A 10,084-nucleotide genomic window follows, 5' to 3' on the forward strand; every position below is an offset into this window, starting at 1 on the left:
CGAAGTGAGTTACTGCCCGCCGGCTTGGCAAAGAACTCCGCAGCTTAGAGGAGGGGAAATATTCCCCTCGGGCAATCCAGGCTACTGAATTACGAGTAGTGAAGATTATATAAAGTGCGGGTGTAAGGCCTGCAAATGAATCTTGAAATCCCTCTAGCAAATTGTAACTCTTCTACAACCTTCCACTACTTCATTACGTCGGGTTCGATTCAGCTCGGCAAACATGAGAGTATCAATATCTGGTTTGGCCCTTGCCCTTCTGCTTACCTTTGATGCGGCCCAGGCCGGTCGAGGAAGCAGGCCCTCAAATGTTCATAGGGATGGATTCCCGTACAGAAACAAAAAGCTATCTGTCAACCAGCGAGTTGACGATCTCTTGTCACGCATGACTATCGAAGAAAAAGCTGGCCAAATGTACCACGCTCGCGCTCTTCTCAGCCCGAGCGGCGAGGCCAACACAGGCAGCATGATCAAGAACCAATTCATCACCCATTTTGTGTACCAAGGTGGTGTGAATGATGTCGACGCTTTTATAGACTGGTTCAACGAGAGGCAGCAACAAGCTCATGACACCCGACTCGGAATCCCAGTCACCTTCTCGACCGATCCTCAACACGGTTGGACGCAAGACAGTGCAACCGCCAACATGGGACTTTCCTTTTCGCGCTGGACTGAGCCGATGGGTCTTGCAGCAATGCGGAGCCCTGAAACGGCTCGCGTCTACGCCGACGTGGTCCGCCAGGAGCTTGCTGCGGTGGGAATTCGCCAGGTTCTCTACCCTCAAGTTGATCTCGCCACCGAACCTCGATGGGGAAGGACTGGTCTCACCTTCGGAGAAGATGCCAACTTGACAACGGCCATGGTGCTCCCTATGTTGGAGGGCTTCAGAGGCAAGGGAAAAGTCGCAGACTCTGTCATCGCTACTGTGAAGCACTTCCCCGGTGCTGGCCCCATGGAAAATGGCGCAGATGCCCATTTCCCTTGGGGTAAGAATACCACCTGGCCTGGTAGCAACCTCGACCAGCATCTTCAACCCTTCAAGGCAGCCATTGATGCAGGAGCTCCACAGATTATGCCGTACTACTCCAGGCCCAGAATTGATCGATGGGAGCCCATTGGTTTTGCTTTTAACAAGCCAGTTATCACTGGGCTTCTGAAGCAGGAGCTTGGCTTTGAGGGTATTATCCTGACAGACTTTGGCATCTTGTCCATTGCTCCTTGGGGCCTGGAAGATAAGACACCGCTAGAGAGAACTTGGTACGCTGTGGAGGCCGGAGTTGACATTATTGGAGGGGAATCAAGTACCCAACACCTTATCAAGCTGGTTAAGGACGGCAACGTTACAGAGTCTCGCATCGATCATTCCGTCCGCAAGCTGCTGAAGCAAAAGTTCGAACTGGGCCTCTTCGACAAACCTTTTGCCGACAAAAAGGAAGCTGCTGGTATCGTGGGGAACGAAGAGTTCAGGCGTCTAGGCAACTCTACGCAGCGAGATTCGTTGACTCTTTTGACAAACAAGAACGACATTCTGCCACTGCCTCGCTCGGCTCAAAAGGCCAAGATTTATGCCGAAGGAATCCCCCCTGGGATTCTTGAAAGTCGTGGCCTAACAGCAGTCAGCGACCCGAAGAATGCTGACTTTGCGTTCCTTCGCCTGGCATCACCCGCCGGTCCCCCTGATGCCGCCTGGCCTGCGTCCTACGCCATCAATAATGGGTCGCTTGAGTTCACCACTGAAGAGCAGAAGCGCCAGGCAGCCATCTACGAGGCGGTTCCGACCATCGTGGATATTAAGATGAATCGTCCAGCCGTCATCCCGGAGATTGCCGACAAAGCAGCCGCACTCTTTGCGAGCTACGGGAGTAGCCCAGATGCGTTCCTTGACGTGGTGTTCCGGGTCAAGGGAGCTGAGCCCAAAGGAAAGCTACCTTTTGACATGGCATCCTCCGATCAAGCCGTTGATGACTCCTTCGAGGATCTGCCTTTTGACACCAAGGATGCTGTTTTCAGATTTGGTCATGGATTGAGGTACAACGTCCCAGCCTGTATTCCCGGCCCCAAGCCTGAAAATAAAAAAGCACAGAGCCACAGGCAATGATGTAGACAGCAAGTAGCACGGTGATAATTTCAATATCGTGAGACTTTCAGTGGGTGAGCCGAGACTTGCAGTATTTCGTGCAGATCGTTACAGGCATATAACATCAAGGCCTACCAACCACAAGATATGTGGCAACAGTGCAGTCTCACTTCAACAGCCTTGTATGGACTTGAAAGAGCCGAGCACCCTACATGAGCCTGTTTCGACAACAGAGATCAGCTGTAGTCCAACGAACTACTACGACACCTGGGCGACGAAGGTGTACCCTGCTCACCTGCCGACTTTTGTCGCCTCAGAACACCAGCATACCAGCTGGAAGTTTAACTAAAGAATTTGACCGACGGCGTAAGGGCGTATTTCGGACATGTCGAGTTCTTGGGTCAGGAGCAGTGCCCAGCTCCTCGTTGAGACTTTGCAACATCCGAGGTCGTATCCTGCCATTGGTAAAGAGACTACACAATGACGCACCAAGAGAAAACTGTCCGAGTGCGGTGTATTTACCGACAGCTCCCTCTATTACTTCAAATGCGTCAATTGAGTCTTCAGAAACCCGCAGAAGCTCTCGAAGACAGACAACTCGAGGCCCTCTCTCCATCGGCACGTTACCGCCATGCCGGCCCTCCTGATATCGATGTCAATCTCGAATCCAAGCGCGCAGAAACCTGAGTCATGACTGCCATCTGGAGATTTGTTCTTCCCTCCTTCCTGTTCTCTCGCCTTCTTGCGCCGCCAGGCTCGGCTCCAGACATTCTCGCGTGCACGCCCTGTTCCGCGGAGCTTGTGCTTATCCCACGCCCAACATACGAGCTCGAGCGAGGTCATGAGCGAATCGACCCTCTCACCTACTACGCCGACACCAACATCCAGTGGAATGGTAAGAATCTCAACCTCTGTACTCGGCGGAAAGTACCTTTTCCATTTATCAGCTTTCATCCCCCTCGACGCCTGTGTTGATGGCCTCATCGGTGCAAAACTCCATGCAAGCGCCCATCGTCTCGTCTTGTTTCCCTGCACGAACTCGGTGATGGCGTAGTTGTTTATGCCGTGCTCGCGCAGCTTTTCTACGACTGTCTCGAGGCTGCTCTGCTTTCCAAGCATGGAAGTATACCACTGAATTGCGTCGCGGAGGGCAAGAGACTCTTCGATTAGGCGCGTGACGAAGGCTACTTCGCCGCCGGGTGTGACCATCTCCACAGGAGCGCCCGTGCACGCCGACAAGGGAGGACGGGATTTCTGCTTCGCGGAGGCAAGGAGGTCGGCGTCGGATTCGTAGAAGGGAGGATTGGTCATTGTGAAGTCAATGACCGCTGGATATGCTGGGATGAGGGGATCTGAGCTCTGCCGAGAGATAATCTGAATGCGATTCTGGACGTGATTTAACTGAACATTCTTCTTTGCGAAACTGAGGCTCTTGGGATCCACGTCTAGGCTGGTCAGTCAATCGGCCGCAAGAAGAGACCAGGCGTACTACCGGTTGCAATAAAAGACCAGTTGCGCTGTTGGCAAGCAAGTAGAGGGTAGATGCAGCTTGCCCCAGTACCAATGTCGAGGCCCGTCATCTTTCGGCCACGCTCGGCATAGGAAGAGCCGTCAATGAGTTCCTTGAGCCATAGGATGTAATTGTGGCGGACGGGCACCTGTATGTGATTAATTGGATTCAATGATGACGTCTGCCAGTGCCGAACCTACAGGAGGGCATAATCTGTCGTCAGGAAGTTCTATTTTAAGACCATAGTCGATTTTGAGCAGCGTTTTGGTAAGCTGCATAACAGCAGCTGGATTATTGAAGTCGAGGTTCCCACTGCGAAGGCTGTCATCGTTCGTAAGAAAATGCACGTCACTTGGGCAGGTCTACTTACAATAGACCAAACTCCGAATCCTCACGACTGAGTTGTCTGAAGTCAAGTTCGCTCAGATACAGGTCGCGAAAGTACGTATCTGCATCAACTCCAGGCGCGGGGCGTTCTTTTCGGTGACGTCTTGTGCTGTAGGTCGTTGCACCATGTCTCGAACCATCGGTTAGATGACTTGCCGTGCTTTTTCCATCACTGGGCTTCTTTCTCTTGGTGCCGGTCATTTTCTCAAGTACTTAGCTATCGCTTCGCGAAGTTGACGACGCCTTTTGGCTTCGTGATATGGTCGTGTGTTTGCGATGTTCCTGGGAAAAACTCCTGGGAATGACCAATGGTGAACTACCCCGCCAAAACCTTCCTCAAGAAACGGGAGGCCCGTGCATCCACCAAAAGTGCTTTGCCAGTCGCCGCCTTGGTAGACACCAGCGAAGGATCAATTTTGGTCCCGTTAGTAGGTAATGTATACACGAGTGCCTAGAATAGCATGCAGTTTAACTGTTTCATGGAAGTCGCTCTCGCATGTTGTTTTCTATTCTGAAGAACCCCCCGACCAACCTACACTCATATACATACATGTCAATACCGCGAAATCCTCCTGGCAATTCCATGCAGTGGTCTCATGCGCGCAAGTACTCAAATAGGTATGACTCCAGGGTAACATGTCAAAGTGAGTGTCAAGTTCGGTCCAAACTCTTGCTACCACATCGCGTAGATAACGTAAGAGACCAGTCTTACAAAATATGGGTATCATTCGCTTCTTATGACCGGTGGAAGCCAATAGACACCCTGATGGAGTGCTCAGACAGCACGGCTCATGAAACTCCGACACAGTTCTTTCGAGGCAAGAGCCACGGGGATCTCACAGCTCTGGTCTTCCCTAGACTTCCGTTCATCGCCGCTCGTGTCAGTTCTCAGACAGGGGAAAGCAAGTTGGCGCGTCCATCCTCAGCTGGATCAAATACCTGGTCGATAAGCCCAAGATACGGCAGCCGCAAGCGTAGCAAACACACTGGCCACGCCCAAGCCCCACGGCAGCACGACTCCCAGCATGGTGATACTCGCCATGGTCGAGAGAATGCCGCCCGAGGGAGCATAGCCGTTGTACATGTATGACTGGAATGCGGCAACAGCGACTCCTTTTCATCGAATCAAGGTCAGCAAGAGGATAATGCCGGTCTCAGGGTAGCGAGCACATGTCAAGATACCCACCTACGCTAAAGCCAACGAAACCAAAAGCAACGCCGAGGACGATGATGCTTGCCATGGCAAATGTTGCTACCCATAGCATGAACGTGGCGACTATGTCTGATTCAGTGAGATGACAGAACGTCATGGATACAGACAGCGGTGTGCGACCTACGAGGTTCTGAGTACCATTCTGTCGGTGAACTCCAGAACTGCTGTAGCGGATGGCTGGCACTGAGCGCCGCTGGAACAGGAGGGTATCCGGGGTACAGCCATGCCGGTAAACGAGCCATCAGCACATGGCCTGTGGTGCATGACGCTGCGGAGCTTGGGATTATCATCGTATCGGGATTGAATACAAAAGGTTGACGCTTCCATTGTTTCGTGACGAGGCGGGGGGAATAAGCCGAGTATATGAGGAGTGAACCAGTTACGGATCGCGCGGAATGAAATATCTTGGCGTCTTCAGATGATGATCGCCAATCGGTCGAAGCCATCTGCGGTGTGACTTGAGATGTCCGGTGTTTCCGGGTTGGCCGGATCGTCGGGCTCCCAGGTCGTCCGTTTATGGTTCAGCGGGCTGGGTTGATTCCCCTTTGAATTCGACCATACGCCCGCACCGCCTTATGACAGGTGCATACTTTTTTGCAGTGTATAGATGGATAATCTTAATGCCGTATATTCGTCATGCATCGACGCTAAACAGGGTAGCTATCCAGAATGTATCCATCCGGCCCGTTGCCTCAATCACGTCATCCCATCATCCAGCGTCCCCCATCAGTGATAAATCATAATTCATAGCCCAGAATTCACTGCCCAAGAAGCAATACCCGCCACCGCCATCCGTCCAGGAGTTTCAAATCCTTTTCTTCAAGTAGACCGTCGCCCTTTTCGATCCTCGATGAAAGCTTCTTGAGCCTCTTGTTGACCGTTTTGGCCACCAACAACGTTACTTCGTTCGAAAAGACATACAGCACGGCAAAGACAAAAAAGGCGATACTCGCAATATTATTGCGACCGAGGACAGTGTCCTTGATCTTCGCCAACAACGCGCGCGTTCGAACAAAGGAGTGCTCAGTATCAGTCACAGACTTGTCCTCTTTCTTCTCCAATGGTGAGCGGCGGAAGATAAAGTTGACAGTAGGAATAATGGTTGCGCTGCGCCTGTCAGTCATGTAACCCTAGGTTTGAGAAGGGGAAGACGTACACAATGCTGCCGATGAGCCACTTCCGCCATCGGTGCTTCTCGGCATCGCTAATGAGGATCTTGACCTCCTCTCGCAATGTTCTCAGGTCAAAGCTCGCCTTGTTCAACTGCATGCGATACTGCTGTTCGAGCTCAAGGGGCACGGGTGTACCACTGAGCCGCTGCCTGTTCTTTTGCAGTGTGTAGAGCTCGCCAAGTGCTTCGAGGGTCTGTCCTCGAACATAGCGGATATCTTGGGGGGATGTGACCATGGGCGCAGACAAACCCGTCTGCTGTTGAGCTAGCAACGGGGCGCCGGCCGTTCCATCGTACTGGGATGAGTACGACATGGCAGCCGGCCCCGGCATCTGCTCTACGCTGGGGCCAACGGGACCTGTGGGGGTGGGATACAGGGAAGGGTCGTAAGGCTTGGTCGACGGATCGTACGGCTTGGAAATGTCATGCTGCTTAGAGGGCGTGTCATACGGCTTTGACGGGTCGTAAGGCTTCGTTGTTGACCCATTCGGCCTAGGAGACGGATCATATGGTCTGGATGTTGGCGGCAGCTCGCTCGAGCCTGGAGGGTACGCGCCGGAGCCAGATACGGGATCGGGGTAAGATGAGGGCCGATCCCACGGCCTCGACGACGACGGCTCTTCAGGCCCAGCGAAGCCGCTGCCCCCCGACATGGCGTACTGGGAGGGGCCGTCGTAAGGCTTTGCCGACGTCGTAGTTTGGTGAGCGTCCATACTGGGTGGGGTGACGTGCCTCGTGGTGAGAACTGGCGGTATGCGCTCTTGCGGAGCCTCGGGACCTCAATGCGCGGGGTACGTCGCAGTCGTTGTCACCTCTGTAGATTGGCCTTGGGATATGAAGATGTCTCGAACAAAGAGATGACGGGGTCGCGGGATCAAGGAAGAACAAAAAGACAAGACATTCACAATCAAACGAGGCGAGGCGAGGGGAGACAATGTGGCGTGGCACCGATTCAGAGTGCGATGAATCGATGCCAGAAAATGAGGTGGCAGGCAGGGTCGGGTCAAATGCAGTGGCAGGGAAGCCGCCAGCGGGAAGGGCGGGGCTGTTGACGGGGCAGGTGGGGTACCGATTGGTCTTCAGCTGGCAGGAGGCGGCCAGTGCCTTCTTGCCTCGCCTCTGCCATCGCACTGTCCACAACTTGATTCGAACCTGCCAAGTGCGACTGGCCACAGCTCATCAATCGGACATTTGTCTCCCAGCACCACGTACCGTATCCGAACATGGCCGACAGCAACGCCTCACGATTCACGCCCCAAAACCAAACAGCTACCCAGCGCGTGGCGACAAATACTGTCGGTCTCGTCGCCCTTTCCGACTTTCGCAAGCGACGCGCCGAGGCCATCGAACAGCACGAGCGTGAAGCCCGCGAAGCTGCCTTTCCCGGCGGAGCGACACCAGACCGATCCGACTCTGCGACGCCGGCAAATGCTACGAGCGACTCTGGTGACGCTTCAGCGAGACCAATCAAGAAGAAGAAAAAGAAGAGCAAGACCGTCGGCAGCAAGCTGTCTTTTGGCGACGATGAAGAGGACGAGGACCCCGTGACCGTAGGGAAATCAAAGACCGGTGACAACAAGGCTCCATCAAAGCTCGCTGCGAATACTTCTGTCGGCATTGTCCCGAAAGCTCAGACGAAATCCGCACTACGACGAGAAGCTGCGGAGCGAGAAGCGTTGCGACGTGAGTTCCTCGTCATACAGGAGGCGGTTAAAGCCACGGAGATTGCGATACCCTTTGTATTTTATGATGGAACCAACATCCCCGGTGGCATTGTTCGAGTCAAAAAGGGGGACCACATATGGGTATGTCTCGATAAAAGCCGTAAAGTCGGTGCTGAGCTCGGTGTCGGCGAAAAGGCGAATGCGAGGAGGGAATGGGCGCGAGTTGGTGTAGACGACTTGATGCTCGTGAGAGGATCAATGATCATACCGCACGTAAGTACAGCAAAGCCTTCGTGACGCCTTGAATCTAATTGCTTGTAGCATTACGAATTCTACTTCTTCCTCATGAACAAGAGCGTCGGCCCCGACGGCGAGCGTCTTTTCGCATATTCTGCAGAAGCACCCCCGACGAAAGACTTGCCCGCCGATACGGAAGACGAACCTGCCGTACCCCAGGGTGGGCTTACCACGGCTGCAGCATTGAAGGCTGCTGCCATCAAGGCTTTGCCTGACATATCAACGTTGGAGGGCTACAACGATGACCCGGCATACACAAAGGTCGTAGATCGACGGTGGTATGAGCGGAACAAGCATATCTATCCTGCCAGCACTTGGCAGGATTTCGACCCCGAGAAAGACTACCAGGATGAGGTGCGCAAGGACGCCGGTGGCAACACGTTCTTCTTTTCGAAATGAGCTGTCGGCGATTCAATTTCTGATGAGCGTGTTCAAACTTGACTCTACAGACGTCAGCCAAGGTAACGACAAGGCCTGGAAGACCCAACATACTGTGCAAGTGGCTCAGCCGACCAGCAACTTGGCAGCTACAGCCGCGCCACAAAGCACCCACCAGCCAGGCCAGAAAACCAAGACTATGAGTGTGTTTACTCCTGGCCCAAGTATGACCATGGCAAAGTCATACTCCATTCGCTTGCGAATCCGCCGGACACGTTTCGACTTGCAAACAATGTTGCAGGCTTTCGCCGAACCGAGTACGAGTGATCTCGTCAGGCCCAAGGACTGTGTTGCGATGATTCGTGACGCAAAAAGCGCTGTTGCCGCTGTATAAGCCGCCAGGAAGTAGGTCCTCAGAATGACAGATAGCCAGACGGCGCCGAGGAGACGCTGGAAACCGAGGGCAAGGTTGACTGTCCTCGCGAACAGAGTGACGAACTCGGACCCTGGCCGGATGGCGATGGAATCGATGGGGGCAATGACGACGGTATTCATGGTGCAGATGACTTGTTGACAACATAAAGTTCATGAACGGTCACGAAACCTGGTCCGAATCATAGAAGGAGCATTGGGTCTCTCGACAGTAAAAACTACGACGGGCAGACCTGATGATGCCCAAGACTGTCTATATACCGCACGTCTGCAGCAGCCTCCCTCTGCCAGGACCCCGCCTCTCAACCCCGCCCGCGCCGGCCGTGGCTCCGACTTACTTCCGTGCATCAGATACGGTACCGGCGGTTAACATGTCTCCATGCATGTCTGTGCAGCAGAACCGGCGAATTCAATTCGATTCATCGACCCTTGAGATCATTTTGACGTGAACATACCCCACAGGCCCAGGCCCCCCTGAGGCGAACGACAGCAGCACGTGGGACGCTGATTCGTCGGATTTTCGACGTGCCGTGTTGGCTGGTGCCCCGCGACGCGGGAACGTGGGATGGCGATGAGGGTGATTCGCTGCTTGAAGTGAGCTGGACCAGCGAATGGTCTTATGCTGGGGAGTTGTACGTGGGGGTGACTGATGGGGCCCTCAATCGTTTTCGTTCAGTGAAGAGAATCCGGAGCGCCCTGCCTCTACCCTCGCCGTCGCCCCTCCTGTCGGGTCACATGACGAAACACCCTTGTCGGAAGCGACAGCTCTGTTTTGAATACAGCGAGCGACTGACCCATAATGCCTCAGGGGAGAACTCCAGACATTCCAGACCACGCGAGCATGGCGGGGGATGCTTGTGCGGTTCCGTGGCACGGTGGAGATGGAGATGGATCCTGAAGTGAATCAATCCACATGAAGACGGATAATGCATACCCTTTTTCGCATGGTGTCGTC

At 53.8% G+C, this 10,084-nt stretch overlaps 5 protein-coding genes across 5 annotated transcripts; 2 read left to right on the forward strand and 3 right to left on the reverse strand.

Annotated features, from left to right (window-relative positions):
• Positions 1-385: 385 nt before the first annotated feature.
• Positions 386-2,098, forward strand: D7B24_008253 (uncharacterized protein; the record flags this gene model as incomplete). The annotated part of the gene is made up of 1 exon (XM_028642345.1): positions 386-2,098. One exon carries the CDS (start codon positions 386-388, stop codon positions 2,096-2,098), a length of 1,713 nt encoding a protein of 570 aa, XP_028493884.1.
• Positions 2,099-2,614: 516 nt separating this feature from the next.
• Positions 2,615-4,175, reverse strand: D7B24_008254 (uncharacterized protein; the record flags this gene model as incomplete). The annotated part of the gene is made up of 4 exons (XM_028642346.1): positions 2,615-3,522; positions 3,567-3,735; positions 3,788-3,908; positions 3,958-4,175. The coding sequence occupies 4 exons, from the start codon at positions 4,173-4,175 to the stop codon at positions 2,615-2,617; spliced, it is 1,416 nt and encodes a 471-aa protein (XP_028493885.1).
• Positions 4,176-5,945: 1,770 nt separating this feature from the next.
• On the reverse strand, positions 5,946-7,071 carry D7B24_008255 (uncharacterized protein; the record flags this gene model as incomplete). Its single annotated transcript, XM_028642347.1, has 2 exons — positions 5,946-6,294; positions 6,344-7,071. The coding sequence occupies 2 exons, from the start codon at positions 7,069-7,071 to the stop codon at positions 5,946-5,948; spliced, it is 1,077 nt and encodes a 358-aa protein (XP_028493886.1).
• A 510-nt stretch (positions 7,072-7,581) lies between these two features.
• D7B24_008256 (uncharacterized protein) lies at positions 7,582-8,718 on the forward strand (the record flags this gene model as incomplete). The annotated part of the gene is made up of 2 exons (XM_028642348.1): positions 7,582-8,295; positions 8,344-8,718. 2 exons carry the CDS (start codon positions 7,582-7,584, stop codon positions 8,716-8,718), a joined length of 1,089 nt encoding a protein of 362 aa, XP_028493887.1.
• Positions 8,719-8,906: 188 nt separating this feature from the next.
• D7B24_008257 (uncharacterized protein) lies at positions 8,907-9,252 on the reverse strand (the record flags this gene model as incomplete). The annotated part of the gene is made up of 2 exons (XM_028642349.1): positions 8,907-8,909; positions 8,989-9,252. The coding sequence occupies 2 exons, from the start codon at positions 9,250-9,252 to the stop codon at positions 8,907-8,909; spliced, it is 267 nt and encodes an 88-aa protein (XP_028493888.1).
• Positions 9,253-10,084: the final 832 nt, after the last annotated feature.

Source organism: Verticillium nonalfalfae, assembly GCF_003724135.2.
Source record: "Verticillium nonalfalfae strain VnAa140/NRRL 66861 chromosome Unknown scaffold_71, whole genome shotgun sequence".
NCBI lineage: Eukaryota > Fungi > Ascomycota > Sordariomycetes > Glomerellales > Plectosphaerellaceae > Verticillium > Verticillium nonalfalfae.